The sequence below is a fragment of the Carassius auratus genome, chromosome 19 (assembly GCF_003368295.1).
Source record: "Carassius auratus strain Wakin chromosome 19, ASM336829v1, whole genome shotgun sequence".
In the NCBI taxonomy this organism is placed as follows: domain Eukaryota; kingdom Metazoa; phylum Chordata; class Actinopteri; order Cypriniformes; family Cyprinidae; genus Carassius; species Carassius auratus.
The window spans coordinates 5,891,857-5,909,658 of NC_039261.1; the positions used below are offsets into that span (position 1 = coordinate 5,891,857).

General features: G+C 39.9%; 1 protein-coding gene across 1 annotated transcript; it reads right to left on the reverse strand.

Annotated features, from left to right (window-relative positions):
- Positions 1-15,483: 15,483 nt before the first annotated feature.
- On the reverse strand, positions 15,484-17,802 carry LOC113119232 (XK-related protein 8-like). The gene is made up of 3 exons (XM_026288534.1): positions 17,295-17,802; positions 16,896-17,113; positions 15,484-16,456 (listed from the first exon to the last, which is right to left on the reverse strand). The coding sequence occupies exons 1-3, from the start codon at positions 17,606-17,608 to the stop codon at positions 15,738-15,740; spliced, it is 1,251 nt and encodes a 416-aa protein (XP_026144319.1). The 5' UTR covers positions 17,609-17,802; the 3' UTR covers positions 15,484-15,737.

The following is a 17,802-nucleotide window of genomic DNA, read 5'->3' on the forward strand; positions in this document are numbered from 1 at the left end:
ATGAAGGCCATCCATAAACTCTCCTTCTATCTTGTTCTTGGCTATGGAAGCCATCTTTGAAACTTCGTCCCACCCTGTCACAGCTATGAAGGCTGTCCATAACCTCTCGTTCTGTCCTGTCATGGCAATGGAGGCCATCTATGAACTCTCTTCTTTCCCTGTCATGGCTATGGAGGCTATCTGTGAACTCTCTGCCTGCCCTGTCACGGCTATGGAGGCTGTTTGTGAACTTTCTACCCACCTTACCATGGCTACGGAGGCCGCTATTAATCTGTTTATGTTCTCTGTAACAGTCCTACCTAACAGGACTTGCTCTCCTGTGCCATCGACTCCAATGTGCTGGTCCTCTGCTCCACCCTGGTGGGCTTCTGTCTCATCTGCTCGGCTGTGGTGGTCCTCTGCTCTGCCCTGGTGGGCTTCTGTCTCATCTGCTCGGTTGTGGTGGTCCTCTGCTCCGCCCTGGTGGGCTTCTGTCCCATCTGCTCAGCTGTGGTGGTCATCTGCTCCGCCCTGGTGGACTTCAGTCCCATCTGCATGATTGTGGTGGTCCTCTGCTCTGCCCTGGTGGGATCCAATTCTGCCTGCCCTTGCCTGGTGGGCTCCAGTTCCATCTGCTCCACCCTGGTGGGCTTCTGCCTTATCCGCCCTGCTCCACCTTGGCACTCTGCTATGCCGGCTCTGCCTCCCTCTCCAGTCCATCCACATGGACTTGGTCCTCCATCCCTCCCCCTGTTCCGCCTCCGCTCCACCTCCCACCTGAACTTTGGACTGTTCTCAGTTAGGAGTGTCTGGAAACCATGTACCCCATTACCTCTACTGTGTTTGGACTCTCAGTTATTGCAAAGTCTTATTTAGCACAGTCTGACATTTTGAGCATTTTCCTTGTGTTTGTTCCTTCCGTGTATGATCTTGGATTGTTTATACCCCCTTTGATTCTCTGCCACCTGTCCCGACCTCTGGCTGGTATTGTTTCTGATTCTGGTTATCCTTTGATATTCTAGATGCTGTTTTCTTATTACTGCCTGTCAGACCATTCTCCAATTAGTATACTGCAAATGGTTTTTGTAAGAAGTCTCTTACGCTGCATTTATTTGATCAAAAATAGAGTAAAATGTTGTAAAATGTTGTGAAATATTATTGCCATTTAAAATAACTTTTTTTTTTTTTAATGTAATTTACTTCTGTGATGGTAAAGCTGAATTTTCAGCATCATTACTCCAGTCTTCAGTGTCACAAAACTCTTCAGAAGTCATTCTAATATTCTGATTTGCTGCTTTTTTTGTGTGGTACTTAACTATGGTACTTATTTTTCCAGAATTTTCTGGATCCGGGTGACTGCTGTGACCCTCTGATTTGGATTCAGCTTGAATCTGGCGGCTATGGTAACCTCGGAATAAGAGAGAAACAGACTAATGGTGTTATGGGAAGTGTTCCCAGTGCCAGTCCACCCAATTAATGCCACCTAAGATAATTTAACGGATTTGTATATTAGAAGCATGTGTTATGTGAAAGCCAGGTTAAAAAAATGGGTCTTTAATCTAGATTTAAACTGAAAAAGTGTATCTGCCTCCTGAACAATGTTAGGTAAGTTATTCCAGAGTTTAGGCACCAAATAGGAAAAGGATCTGCCGCCCGCAGTTGATTTTGATATTCTAGGTATTATCAAATTGCCTGAGTTTTGAGAATGCAGTGGACGTGGAGGATTATAATGTAACAAGAGCTCATTCAAATACTGGAGGTGCCAAACCATTCAGGGTTTTATAAGTAATAAGCAAGATTTTCAAATATATACGATGTTTAAAAGGGATTCAGTCCAGTGTTGACAGAACAGGGCTAATATGGTCATACTTCCTGGTGCATTGTGGACTACATGGAGTTTGTTTACTAACCATGCAGAACAACCACCCAATAAATCATTACAATAATCTAACGTTGAGGTCATAAATGCATGGATTAACATTTCTGAATTGACATTGAGAGCATAGGCCATAATTTAGATATATTTTTGAGATGGAAAAATGCAGTTTTACAAATGCTAGAAACGTGACTTTCTAAGGAAAGATTGCTATCAAATAGCACACCAAGGTTTGACAACTGATGACGAAGAATTGACAGAGCAGCCATCAAGTCTTAGACAGCATTCTAGGTTATTACATGCAGAGAATTAACACCTCTGGTTTTTTTTTCGGAATTTAGCGGTAAGAAATTACTCGTCACCCAGTATTTTATATCAACTATGCATTTTGTCAGTTTTTCAAACTGTTATGTTTCGCCGGGCCTTAAGTATTATACTCGAGTTAAGTATACTCGAGTATAATACTCGACTTAAGTATCATCAGCATAAAACCAAGATGGTGGCGTGGCCATTGCGACGCTCAGCGTCTTACCAGATTTCAGAAAATGGTGTTAATCTATCTGGTTATTTCATTTGTGTTCGCGCGATTCAGTTATGTAAACTACAGCTATACTAAACAGTCACTTTTGGACTTCAACAAACGGTGTTCCAACATAGTTTTAGATCATCCTTTTGACTTCAATGAACTCCTGCCAGAGCTACTGAGATCACAGCGGACAAGAGGATCACTCGTACCGACCGGAAGTGCTCGGCGTCGGCATCGAGACCATAAACAAAGAAGAGGAAAGTGTGGAGGGCTGCGTGCTAAGCTAAGGCTAAACCCACATTGACCAGCCCTGCCCAGCAAATTCTTTGCCAATGTACGGTCTCTGAAGAACAAGATGGATGAACTAAAGATCTGGACCCTCACACAGAAATGGCTTATGGACTGTAATGTTATGTTTTCCACTGAAACATGGCTCTGCAACAATGTCCCAAACAGCATGGTGCATATGGATGGACACTCTTTCTTCAGGGCTGACAGAGAAGCAGCATCCTCTGGTAAAAACAAAGGTGGTGGAGTATGCATTTTTGTAAACAAATCATGGTGTAAAGACTCTGTCATTGTTGATACCTACTGCTCTACTGATCTGGAGTTCCTGATTATCAAGTGCAGACCATTCTATCTACCACGTGAGTTTAGTATTGTTGCTGCTGCAGTTTATGTACTTCCGGACGCTAATGCTAACATGGCTATGAAAGGACTTTGTGCTGTTATTAGCAAATTACAAACCCTGCACCCGGATGGAGCCTTTATTGTTGCTGGGGACTTCAGTCACTGCACTTTAAGATCCGTTCTCCCTAAATTTTATCAAAATGTATCCTGCACTACAAGATGCTTACAAAGTCACACCCCTCTCCCACCTGGGTCAGTCTGACCACCTCTCTTTGTTCCTGCTCCCCAAGTATACCCCGGTCATCAAATGTATGAAAACTACAATAAGGACTGTTAAAATCTGGCTGGAAGGTGCTGACTCCAATCTTGTGAGTTTGCTACCCAGGCCACCACAAACTCTCAGATTAACATTGACTCTTACACCAACTCTGTCCTGGAGCACATCAACAGATGTGTTAGCAGAGTGACCACACACAAAAAAAAATAAACATTTTCCCCAATAAGAAGCCCTGGATGAACAGAGAGGTTCACCTCCTGCTCAAAGCAAGACATGCAGCATTCAGGTCTGGAGACCGGAGGATTACAGCTCAGCCAGAGCCCATCTGAGGAAGGGTATCTGCCAGGCCAAACTCAAACATAAACCGAGGATTGAAAAACAATTAAATTCTTCAGACCCCGGCGTATGTGGCAAGGCATACAATCTATCACAGATTACAAACCACCTAACTCTGTGCCCCCCTCCAGCTCTGCCTCCCTCCCAGACAAACTCAATCACTTTTATGCTTGTTTCGATCATAATAATAAGGAGATCTCACTCAAGGCTGAGCATCCACCCAGTGAACTGCCTCTCACACTCTCCACATCAGATGTTTACTCCCTCTGTGTAAAGTGAATGGACGGAAAGCAGCTGGCCCTGATGGAATACCTGGTCGTGTGCTTAAAACCTGTGCAGAGCAGCTGTCTAAGGTCTTCACGGACATTTTAAATCTGTCCCTGGCCCAAACAACTGTCCCCACTATCTTCAAAACCTGCACCATCATGCCTGTACCGAAGCACTCCACTGCCTTAGTCCCTAATGACTTCCGTCCTGTTGCACTCACACCATCATTGCCAAGAGCTTTGAGAAACTGGTTGCATCCCACTTAAAATCCTGTCTACCTGCTACATTAGACCCATTCCAATTTGCCTATCACCACAATAGGTCTACAGAAGACGCCATCTCAATGGCACTTCATTCTGCCCTCACCCACCTGGACAGTCAGAACACACTAGTGAGATTGCTGTTCATAGATTTCAGTTCTGCATTTAATACAGTTATCCCCTCCAAGCTGATCTCCAAGCTCAGCCATCTTGGAAACAGCACACCCTTCTGCAACTGGATACTAGATTTTCTGACTAACAGACCTCAGTCTGTTAAGTTAGATAACCTCTTCTCCTCCATCATCACACTGAATACCGGTGTGCCACAAGGTTGCATGCTGAGCCCTCTCCTGTACTCTCTATTCACCCATGACTGTGTTCCTGTTTATTGCTCCAGCACCATAATCAAATTTGCAGATGACACCACGTGGTTGGTCTGATCAAGGATGATGATGAGTCAGCCTACAGGGATGAGGTGCAGCACCTGGCTATGTGGTGTGCCGCCAACAACCTGGAACTAAACACCCAGAAAACAAAGGAGATCATTGTGGACTAGGAATCATGCACACACACCCATCTACATCAACGGAGCTGTAGTGGAGCATGTGTTGAGTTTCAAGTTCCTTGGCATCCACATCTCTGATGACCTCACCTGGTCCCTAAACATTCAAAAAGGCACAGCAGCACCTTTACTTCTTACGGAGCCTTAATAAAGTTCACCTGAGTCCCAGGATCCTTGCTGAATTCTACCGCTGTACCATTGAGAGCATACTCCCGAACTGCATCTCAGTATGGTACAGCAATTGTTACGTATCTGAACGCTGAAAGCACTCCAGTAGCTGGTGAAAACTGCTCAACGGATCACCGGCACCCAGTTAACTTCCATAGAGAACATTTATCACAAGCGCTGTCTGGGTAGGGCAAGAAACATCATCAAGGATGCATCTCACCCTAACCATGGACTTTTCACTCTCCTTCCATCAGGCAGGCGTTTACAGGTGCCTTCGCTCTCGCACTACTAGGCTCAGGAAGATCTTGAATGAAGTTTGCACAAACTAAATAATGATCTGAGATATCATCACTTGGCTGCATAATTGCAACACCATCAACATCAATTCCATGTGACAGTATTAAATCTAGAGTATAGCCAGCACTAACTCGGATGTAAAATCACCAAACTCTTTAATAAAATCTGTATGATGCCCTGGTGGCCTGTATACAGTAGCAAGTACAAACGTTACAGGGGATTTATCATTAACATTTGTTTCTCTGCATAATGTCATATGAAGCACCATTACTTCAAACGAATTATACTTGAAGCCTGCCCTCTGGGAAATCCTGAAAACATTGTTAAAAAAGAAGCAACACCTCCCCCTTTACCTTTTTGAAGTGGCTCATGATTATAACAGTAGTCTTGGGGGGTGGACTCATTTAAATTAATGTAATCATCAGGTTTTAGCCAGGTTTCCGTCAAACAGAGCACATCTAGTTTATGATCAGTCATATTATTTATAAAAAGTGCTTTCATAAAAAGGGACCTGATATTAAATAAGCCAAGCTTTATCATTTGTTTATCCGTATTGCATCTGTTTTTTTATTTGTTGAACTTCAATTAAATTTTTACTCTTAAATTAGTTTGGACTTTTTTTGTATTTTCGAGTTCAGGGAACAGACAATCTCTATAGTGTGATATCTAGAGGAAAAAGTCTCTGTGTGCTGAGAATTAACTGACTTATGTGACATGAGGCGGCTAGCAGACGGTCGGTTTAGCCAGTTAGTCAGGTGCAAAGACTATGTGCCATATTTCTAGAGAGAAAAACGGCACAAACCCAGGAGGGATGAAGACCATGACTTTTCAGCAGATCAGGTTTACCCCAAAAGCTTGCCCAATTGTCTATGAAACCTATGTTATTCTGTGGGCACCACTTAGACATCCAGCCATTGAGTGATGACAATCTGCTATGCATTTCATCACCACAGTAAGCAGGGAGGGGACCAGAGCATATTACAGTGTCTGACATTGTGCTTGCAAGTTCACACACCTCTTTAATATTATTTTTAGTGATCTCTGACTGGCGAAGTCGAAAATCATCAGAATTGATGAATCAATCAGGATGAATAACAATCTTACTGTATTTGCGTTTAGCATTAGCCAGCACTTTTAAATTTGCCAAGCTGTCAGGCACTCTGGCTCCCGGTAAACATTTGACTATGATGGCTGGTGTCTCTATATTCACGTTCCATACAATAGAATCACCAATAACTAGAGCACTTCATCAGGTTTCTCAGTTCATCACTGAGTGGGGAGAACCTGTTTAATGTTTTTATTGGAACAGAAGAGTGGTGTTTTGACCCGCGACTATTCTGCCTCACTGTCACCCAGTTGCCCTGCTGCAGAGGCACTGTTACAGGAACCGAGCAATGTACAGGACTCCCTGAGCTAGATGCATCCAAACTACCTGTCAGCCTAAGTATTTCCCTGCATTTATCACATGTGAATACCTCATCACCGATAGAGATAGATAAACTGTACATGTGGCTAATGGTGCAAATAACAGTAGAAGGAGAAGCCATTACTCACCGTGCTTGATGAAAGATTCTTACCACAGTTGTTCGATGAACTTGTGAAAAACCGGGGAGAGAGAGTAGCGAGAGAGAGAAGAGAAGAAAGAAAGAAAACAGCAATATACACGAATGGAAACGCTAATAACAAGCCTACGAGTGCTAACGCGATGCAGGTGCACTGCACTTATGGATTTAAAATAAAAGTGAACGATCAAATTAATCAGATTAGATTGATAGACAATATCATAAATATGGTGGGAATTAAGTTATATTTTATCACTTTAAACAACAGAGAGTGATAGTAAGATTCTACAGAAAAACAAAGCTACACAGAGCTACGATTTCCGTTCACCAAGATCTGGAAATGGACTTCTTATAGATGTAGCTGGAGTTAAGACTGGAGTTAAAACTGTCTCACTGCATCTTTCTCTTGGAAAAAGGATGTACTTTACCATCTAACCATAACTGGATTTACCAAAGGAACAACTCATGACCAAAGGTCTAAACTTGTGCAGAAACCTAGGATAAAAAATATTTTTCTGCATTCTTTTGAGGGCCGAAAAGTAAGTTGGAGTCATTTTGATTTGCACTCATTCCAAAGGTCAGATTTTTATGAGAAGGCAGGTTACATGCTTTAGAAGCCTCCAAGAAATTATGCAAATGTTTTAGTTCTTAAAATGAATTGTAGAATTTTAGCCTGTGTGATATCTGTGTACAGATGGTACCAGTAAGGTCTAGCATAGATCCCACTTCATTTTTACTATATCTATTGATTTTTTTCTAAATGTTCCTCAGTTTCTGGGATCTACTTTTGTTTACTCTTCATACACACTTCAAAGTTTCAGCTTTAAATTAGGCAATGTGACGAAATACAGAGTGCCTAATGGAAACCATTTGTTTTTGTACAGTTTGTCCCTCTTTTTTTTTTTTTTTGAAAGAATAAATCGGCCAAAAATGAGAATTCAAATTATTTGTTACTTTTGTTCCAATGTCCACACTGCTCTGTTCCATACAATAAAAAAAATAATAGTCATAATGAGTACAGGCTTAAATTTAAATGATTTACTAACTGTCTTGTCATTTGTTTACCTCTAAAGTCTAACTGCGTTATTAGTGATTTGATGATTAAAAATCCAAGTCACTGTGATGTTTTGAGGGGAACATAGGCTCCTGGATTGATACTGTCCCCTGTTAAATATCAATAATGCAATTTTGAGCCACATGAACTAACTGAATTCTCGTCCCCTGAGGAAAGTCACATGGCTGAGTGGGATTTTGTAAAATTACCTGTTGCATATAGCCCAAATTCCCCATGGATTAGAAGCTTCAAGACCCCAGCCTGTGACCATTTTCATTCCTCTGTACATGTTTGGGAGAAGAACTGTGTAATAGTGTGCAATACATTTCTGGTCAGTGATAATTGATTTTCAGTTTTGGTTGAAGGTGGTTTTACGAGCTGGCTTGGGTGTAATATTCCTTACCGCTGTGAGATTTTGACTGAACATTACTGAGTGAAGAAATATCATTTTTACTCAAGCAGCTTTGACAAGAATGTGTAATCTTCATTTGTTTGCATAGATGTACAGTATGTCTATGTGTGTGTGTGTGTGTGTGTGTTTATTTATTTATTTTTTTCATTTTTTCTGTATATATTTATGCTATGCCTTTTTAATATAAGCAACATTCAGTAAGTGTATTATCTTAAAAGGGAATTACTGAAATATGACAAACATTATGTCTGTATTGTTTTTTTTTTTTCTGGTGAAGTATTACCTTTGACTCATAGGCCTGTGCTGTTATTTAGTTTTCCTTTTATTTTGTTACTTTTGATATGCTCTGGCTTCTTTTCTGCAGAAATGTCATTCTCCATAGCTCAGCCAATCAAATGCTGCTGTTCTTTAACTTGAATAAAAAAATGTCCTCAACGTCCTACTATGTTTCCCTGCTTTCTTCAGGAAATTTTTTTTTTGTCACTGTATCCTGTCTATTATCTACACTAACTGAAGATACATGACACTATCATTGTGAGATATTGGGATTTGTTACTAATGCATAGACAATCAAGGGATGTAACGGCTTTTTTAGCCAGAGAATAAAAGCTCTATCTCGCCCTGAGCTCGAGCTTTTAGATCATTTGGAGAACTTCTGGCTTATTGAAACTGGCTGAAGAAGCAAATATCTGTACCTACACTGTTTATGGGTTTGTGTAAGTGACGTTCATTAAATACTTTGAGGCTGGTCTACCTGCTTGGCTTAATCTCTGACTCATAATTGTTTGAATGAAAACATACACAGGACACATTTAAACCCCAAATCCTTTTATTTCAGTTGTAATGTGGACTTTTTATCCCTTTTGACAAAATTGTATTTGCAAAGAGTTGGAACAAACAGAACAACTGGAATACATTTGTCTGTGCTTTCTTAAAGCCACCGAAACCGACCTGTGAAATTTGTGTGAATGTAACATCATCAAAACACCATCAGATATACGAACATAACAGTAGAAAATACTGTATATTTTTTTCTCTTTTTGTCAAAGTTATTTCCACCAAAACCAGGTATTCTCTGTATAAAATAAAATAAAAATATTACTACAATAATACACTTTTATGAATAAACTTGAACTTTGAAAGTTCAACCAAGAGCTAGAAGAAGAAATTAGCAGTCATGTTCCTGCTCCTCTTGAGGACTCCAGTGAGAGGCTGCGCAGGAGCTGCAGCTGTATCTTCCAGGGATGAGTCTGAGTCCATGTCTTATGTTGCAGCTCTTTTCTCTTTATCACCATTTGTAATATATAATTTTCACTAGTATTCCTTTGCAGGTCGATTGTATTGCATTCGTGAGAGCTATAGAGAGCAGAGCAGATGGATCTTTTATTTTAAGGATAATTGTGTAAAATTCAAATATTGTGATCATAAATGTGTGTTACAGCAGACTCCTTCAGCCACATTAAACCAGCTGAAATTCCAGATTCAACCACACTCAACAAGCTTAGGCTGTTTTATTTTAACTTATTATTATTTATTTTTTTTAACAGGAGTACTTGCATTAAATCCAAAACATATTACAAAACTGTGCACATACAGCATCAAGTAAAACTAAACCCACACACACACATACACACAAAAAAGTGCTGAACTACTACCTAAAAAAAAAAGAAAAAAAAACACATTGTTATTACACATGATTATTTGAGATGTTACAATTGAACACATTGAGATATTAAAGGTCCATTTAAGTGAATTTCTTCCTTCTGCAAAATATTCTGACTTCCAGTAATGGGAACCGAAACTGTTTGGTTACCAATATTCTTAAAAAAAAACTTTTGTTGAGTAAATAATCATAATCAATCCTTCTAATTAGTCTTTCTATAGCACAATGTCTTAAATCAAACGATCTGTTACTGTGATAAAATCAGAGCATTATTGTTATTAGAGGCAAAGGAACATATTGTCTCTGTTCATTTTCTTCTTCCTCCACTCTGAAAGTCTATGGCAGGGGTGGGGAACATCGGTCCTGAAGAGCCACAGCCCTGCAGAGTTTCTATAGATAGTATCTATCTTAAACCCTCTAGTGTCACCAGTAGGCTCATTGCACTTTAATACATACACTTCTACAAGTCATTTCTGATGTCCAAACTGTTCTCATAAAGCTTGTTAATGAATTTGATATAATTCATTCAAAAATGGCCATGAGACTATATCTTCGCAAAGTTTTAGTGGATTGTGACCAAATGTTGTACGTTTTATACCAAGCATGACCTGAGTAGTTTTGGCACAGCACCACCTACTGGTCAAAATGTACGTTTTTTTTTTTTTTTTTTTTTTTTTTTTAGCTTTAGTTTGTAACTAAACAGTTTGACCAAAAATCATACGATTAATCCTCTTAGATTTGAAGTGGCATACCGAATTAAACAAAGTTCAGCATTCAACACAATCATCCCTCAACAGCTCATTTACAAACTGATCCAGCTGGGGCTCAACACTTCGCTGTGCAACTGGCTGTTGGACTTTCTGACTGGAAGACCTCAGGCAGTACGGGTCAGCAGCAACACCTCCAGCACCAACACACTGAACACTGGGGCCCCCAAAGGATGTGTGCTGAGCCCCCTCCTCTTCACTATGTTGACCCACGACTGCACACCGTCACACAACTCCTACCTCTTCATTAAGTTTGTGGATGACACGATTATGGTGGGTCTCATTAGCAACAAAGATGAGACAAACTACAGAAGTGAGGTGAACCGCCTGGCCGAGTGGTGCAGTGACAACACCAAGTTCCTGGGTGTGCACATCACAGAGGACCTCTCCTGGACTGAAAACACAGCAGCACTGGCCAAGAAATCACAACAGTCTCTCTACGTCCTCCACAAACTGAGGAGAGCCAGAGCCCCACCCCCCATCATAAACACCTTTTACAGAGGCACCATCGAGAGCATCCTGTCGAGCTGCATCACTGTGTCTCTCTCCCTCTCTCCAGCACATTTACCGAACCCGTCTCACTCGCAAAGCCCTCTGCATTGCAGGTGATCCCACCCACCCGTCACACAGCTTCTTCAGCCTGCTGTCATCAGGGAGGAGACTGCAGAGTCTCCAGGCCAGGACCAGCAGACTGAAGGACAGCTTCATCCACCAGGCTGTCAGGAAGCTGAACTCCCTCCCAAACTTGCCCCCCCTCCCCTATCTGCCCCAGGCACCACTGAACCATGAACCCCCACCCCCGACTAATATACGATGACATGCACCAGTCACTTTGTGCAGCATTGGTCTGCTCACTACCTCAGTCAGCATGGAACTGACGTCATTCTACTACCTCATCAGTCAGTTAAATAAAATAACTGCTCTTGAGCACTTTTTCACTTTAATCACACTTAATAAGCTTCTTTTTTTTTTTTTGCAAGAGAGGAAAATCAAGGTCTAGCTCGGACCAAGGAAACAGAACCGGAGCACACAACGTTTTAATAATTATTTAATAAAAACCGACTAACGTTTCGACGCTCATGCGTCTTCTTCAGAGTCAAACAATGAAAGGCAACATACAGATTTTATAGCATTGAAATTTAAATCATTGGCCACAAGCCTGGATGGGTGTGGAACATCAATTAATTAATCATAATTAGGCACTCAGGGGTACACCAGTGTGAATTACAAAAAGCATGAGAGGCCCAGTTCCTCATTCAGACCATTATGTTCCACTTTGTTAAGAGCGAAAATCCAGAACGCCTCTCTTTGTAGTAGGTACTTGACTATATCGCCGCCTCGTTGGGAGGGAAGAATTCTTTCAATCCCCCAAAATTTTAAAAATGCATTAGAGCCGTGATTAGCTTGTACATAATGTCTCGCAATTGCATAGTCCATATTACGGTTCCGGATTGCTGCTTTATGTTCTGCAATGCGTAACTTAAGGGGGCGTTTCGTCTGACCTACATACATTAAACCACATGGACATTTCAACATATAAATCACATGGGTGGTATTACAATTGATAAAGAAGTTAATCTTGTATTTTTTACCTGACTGAGGATGAAAAAATTGCTTAGTATCATTTGAGTCAGAGCAATGGGTACAATGTCCACATCTATAAAAACCCACAGGAGATTTTAGATTTTAGATCCACAGACATAGATTTTAGTGAAGGGCTCATGATCGTGTAAACCAACCTATCTCCCAGTGAGCACGGACGCTTAAAAGTAATGCGCGGCGATTCTGCACATATATCTTTAAGAGCTGGATCGCTCTGCAAGATATGCCAATGTTTCGTAATCGCATGCTATATTTCTCCGCCAATATGAGAGAACTCTGTGGAGAAGCAAAGTCTTTGTCTAGAGACGTGTTTGGTTTTAATCAAGAGATGTGATCGTTGCGTCGATCTAACTCGTTCATAAGCTGCGGAGATGTCGTTTTCACTATAGCCCCTATTACGAAAACGTTCTACCATTTCTACTGCTCCGCGCTCAAACTCGGCATCATTACTACAGTTTCTTCTAAGCCGTAAAAATTGGCCAATAGGAATATTTTTTATAAGTTGTTTAGGATGATGGCTAGGTTTACGATAGATCGATGTTCCTAAACCTCCTGAATAGTCAAATTTAAAAAGATAATATTATCTGTAGAGTGTTTTACAGTGAATCTCAGAAAGGATGAGGTAGAATTAATATAGGCCATGAAAATCTCCAATTCCGACAAGGTCCCTGTCCAGATGAAGAAAACATCATCGATGTATCTCTTCCACAAAGGGATTTTGGGAAGAAATAAGTTGTTAACAGGATTACCAATGAATTTAGCTTCCCAAAAACCCATTACTAGGCATGCATACGACGGTGCAAAGCAACTCCCCATACTGACCCCACGCTTTTGTAGATAATAATGGCCCGCATATTGGAAATAGTTCATTGTTAAAATTACTTCCGACAATGTCAGTAAGAATACGTTGGGAGGAACTATATCCATGTCCTGTCTCTCAAAGAAGTTTCACTAGTTCACGCTTACATATAATTAGCTGAGGTATGGTATGCGTATTTGGCGTGCTGTCCGGGGAAGGGCTCCGAGCTCGGGAATTGCCCGAACCTAGAGTACCCCCCCTTCCCCGTATATTGTAAAGTGAACTTGAAGTGAGGAGATGGGGTGGAGGAGGGATGCTGATAAACCGTCAATGAATAGAGGTAAGTCAGCGATATTTATACTGTGGGATTGATTACTTGATTGTGGTCCACCTGTGATGATTAGGCTAAGTATCTGACGCGCTCCTCCCGAATCTTCATTGATAATTACATGTAGTAACGCCTCAGTCCCTGCTTCGTGAGGAATGCATGTATACAAGCTTTGCACATCACAAGTTACCAACATGAAATCATGATCACATTCAAACGAATCCAAAAAGTCTCAATATGTCAGATGTATCCCCTAAAAAAGATGGTAATTCACATACATATTTTTTCAAAAAGAAGTCGAGATACTGTGACAACGGTTCAGTTAGACAGCCAATACTACACACAATGGGCCTGAGTGGTGGCTCAATAAGGGATTTATGTATTTTGGGAAGTCCATAAAACACGGGGCATACAGGATGTTTTACAGTTAAAAAAATTGTTTTCTTTTTCAGTAATCCAACCCCTATGGTAATGCCTTCTCCAATAATTGATCAATCTCCACTTTATGCTGATTTAGGGGATTTTGACTTAATGGAGTATAACAATCTTTGTCATTAAGTTGGGACATGATACTCAAGTTATACTTATCGGTACTCATTACAACAATCGAACCCCCTTTATCAGCAGGGCGAATAAGAATATCTAATCTCTTTTCTAGTTCATTCAAACTCTTTAATTCAGAATGTGACAAATTAATTTTCTTTTGGCGTGTTTTTTTTACATATCTTTGTATGTATATCCATGGAAGAATTGACAATAAAGCAGACTTGACTTGACTTGACGGGCCATTTTTATGGGAAGCGCCCTTGCCAGTATTTAGATATAGCCTTAAATATCCAGGTTTTGGCTGTTTGCACTTTGCAGGTCGATAGTTGTATGACATTCGTGAGAGCTATAGAGAACAGAGCAGACGGCTCCTTATGCTTTCGATTCGCTCTCACTGTACTTTTGGTGTCATACAATGATCAGTCTGTGCAGCGCCGATTCAAGTAGAACAAACACGTGCATGTATTTGCATTGCTTTGACCGTTCTCTGTAGATCTCATCTTCTCACATGCCATGATTGGTCGATTATGTTCAATACCTGCATGTTATTGGTCAAACTACTTTGGATGTTTAAGGCAACATAAAAATACTTATGTGTCCCGTATAAATGGCACATACTGTATGGCCACCCTACTTGTGCTAACAATAGGCCAAACTTTTTAACTATTATTTCTAAAAGCAATATAATTTTTTTCCCTCTGATTGCTTGGGATAATCAGAAACAAATACATACAAATAAATGAATTTCTACAGGTCAGAATTATTATTACTTGTATTTTTTGTATAATGTTTTTATTTTGTCTCAAGTATTAATTTTTTCTCACTCATTCCAGACTCTTTGTCTAATTTTCACCAGAATTGTCTCAGATCATCTTCAGAGCATACTATATTCGTAAAAAGCATTGTCATGAAATGGACATGAGGCTTTATCTCTGGAAAGCTTTATCCAGATTCTGACCAAACTTGATATGTTTGATAACAAACATTATGACCTGAGTAGTTTCAGCACAGCTTATAACTGCTAACTGGTTTGGCCAAAAGTCATGGGATTTCGGAACGGCACACCAAATAGAATACAGTATTTAAAAACAATCAGATTTAAAAGGTTCATTCAAGTCCACCCTAACATTATTAAATTGTTTCCTCATTTAATCACCCTCATGCTATTCTAAACCTGTATGAATTTTTCTTCTGTGAAACATAAAAGAGGAAGAAAGCTAGTAATTAAACAGTTCCCCTTTTGATTTCAATTGTATATTTGCCCATAAAATAAAAGGAACCAAAACGGAAACTTTATGTCTGGTTACCAACATCTTTTAGGTGAGTAAATAATGACACAGTTTCCATTTTTGAGTGAACTATCTTTTTAATCAACATTTATATGTCGTACTGCCTAAATGAAACAATCTAGTAGTGTCACTTAAACAGAGCAACACAAGCATTAGGAAATCAGTGAAAATGAGGTCTCTTGGTTCTGGACATTGTATCATGACAATACCATGTTTTAGAAATCTGTGCAAAAGTAGTATGAAAATGTCATCACAAAACAGTTTGAGATGACTAATAATAATAACCTTATTAACTATTAACTGCTGATAATAATACTGCTGATAATAGTACTACTGTGTTGTGTATTGCTGCAGTAGTCTTCCAAATCAAAAATACAATATACATTAGCATACATAAAAATATATGAACATCATGTCAGTTAATAAAATAACTATTTTACTGTAAGTTCTATGGTTCCACACTTTGGTTTTCTGTTCATTTAAATACATTATAAATACAAACTAGAAGTAAATACATTATAATACGAACTAGAAGTACTAGAAGTAGAAATTAGCAACCATGTTCCTGCTCCTCTTGAGGACTCCAGTGAGAGGCTGTGCAGGAGCTGCAGCTGTATCTTCCAGGGTCAAGTTAATTGAGTCTGTCGAGTCTGCATCACATGTTGCAGCTTGTCTAAACGGCCCTTGACTGGGTTCAACCATTCTGGGATGAAACCATGTGTAATATATAATTTTCACTAGTATTCCAATGACATACAAACCTAGTAGTGTCGGGATCACCATATAAGGATTTAAAGAGCTCCAGCAGCCTTCGTACTCAAACACCTTCCTGTACCAGAAGCCCAGCAGCATCACTGTGTCCAAACCCATGAAACTATAATACAGAGCCATCTTTACTTTGATGTTTCCTTTTTTTGATACGTTAAGCCAACTGAAGTACCAGATGAGTCCAACAGTAGCTCTGTAGAGCCATTCCCAACCAGGACTTTTCATGTGATCTGTTTTCTGGCTCCAGGCCACTAAAACCAGCAGCATCCACAGGGACAGGAAGTGAGCAATGATGAAGCATGGTAATACACTGCAGAAGAGTGCCAGAGCAGTCACACGGGGAATAATCACCAACAAGTTCCACAGGAAGTAGATGCCAGTGGAGATCAAGCTCATCTTGCGTCCTTTAGAACCATAGACATGCATGCCCCGGTGGTACAAGGCAACATTAATGGCAATTGCAGAAGCTGCTGTGAGGAGTTTTAAACCTGAAAAAAAAAAAAAAACAGTGCATGCATTTAACAATTTCACAGGAAATATGCGAGTGAAATATATATTTACAGTCATGGTGATGCTAAGGTTCTGAACAAACCGGTAGTGGTGTTGCTGAATGAATCAATGTTTGGAATAAATTGATTAAGTGAATAAACTAGTGACTCACTCATGACGACTTGTTACAATATCACCATTTTTCTTTTTGGAATTTTCAATGTGAACACACTAATCATAATACATCTCAATAATCATACATAGATAGTCAAACAAATTATACTGAAAATGGCATAGAAAAGTGCATAAGTGCACAAAATGGGAGACTGAAGTTCAGTCACATGAATGAATACTATGAATTACTCCCTTAAATGGTTCAGAGATGCATGATAATAAAAATTCTTAAAAGTAAGAAAGTGTTCTGGATTTGAGACAGACCTGTAAAAAGCTCCAGCTCTCCTCTTTGTAGGATTCTAGACAAAATGAGTGTGAGCTGTGGGGTGTTTTCAGAAAACGCCTCAAATATACGAAGCATCAGAAAATCATGTTTCAGCTTCACATCCACACCCTCTCTGTTATTATGCCGCACATTATTTCTGAAATTGTTAATGTGGTGAAGAAAATCCATTGTGGACGTCTCTATTACCCCAGCATACCTGTGAACACATACTTGCATTTACTTTACCAACACTTAATAAAACAAAACTTTACAACAGCCAACAGTGATGCCAGTTTGGATACTTCTTATTATAGGAAGTATCTTATTTCAGTAATAAGGACTCTTTTTAAAAGTACCCTAAAGTGAACTCAAAATTGAAAAATAAATCTGTCACAGACCTGAGATGGACTCCGAGCTGCAGGAAGTGAAATGGTTTGATCAATGAATGGCTCTTTGCAAATGTCTCCACCTTAGTCTCAAAATTATCCAGATAATCAGAGTACCAGAGCCAGCTGAACACCTGTAACAACACTGAAGAGCCCAGCAGCAGAAAAATCAGCACTGCCATATACACATAGGCACCATCCTTATAAAATGACACAACAGTCTTAATGTCCAGCGCTATATCCAACAGAAACAATAACAGTCCCACCAAAGTAAACAGGTATTTCAATAAAAAACCAAAAGGAAAGCGCTCTTGAGTCTCCACCATGATTCAGTCCAGTGTGAGAAACAATGCTCTCGAGAGACAGATATATTTATGTTGTTTAAAAGATCTGAAACAGAAAATAAACTTTACATCCACTCCTCAAACTCCTCCCATATGACTTTGAATTATTTGTCATGTGTCAGACTGTACTGAGTGATGTCACATGTGACCACACTCACACAGATTGGTTTTAATTG

Excerpts from the sequence above, each read along its gene's own strand:
- LOC113119232 (XM_026288534.1), bottom strand. The coding sequence starts at position 17,608 with ATGGTGGAGACTCAAGAGCGCTTTCCTTTTGGTTTTTTATTGAAATAC. Across the intron at positions 17,114-17,294 it reads CAGCTCGGAGTCCATCTCAG|GTATGCTGGGGTAATAGAGA; the intron begins GTCTGTGACAGA and ends ATGTGTTCACAG. Across the intron at positions 16,457-16,895 it reads AGAGCTGGAGCTTTTTACAG|GTTTAAAACTCCTCACAGCA; the intron begins GTCTGTCTCAAA and ends TTTTTTTTTCAG.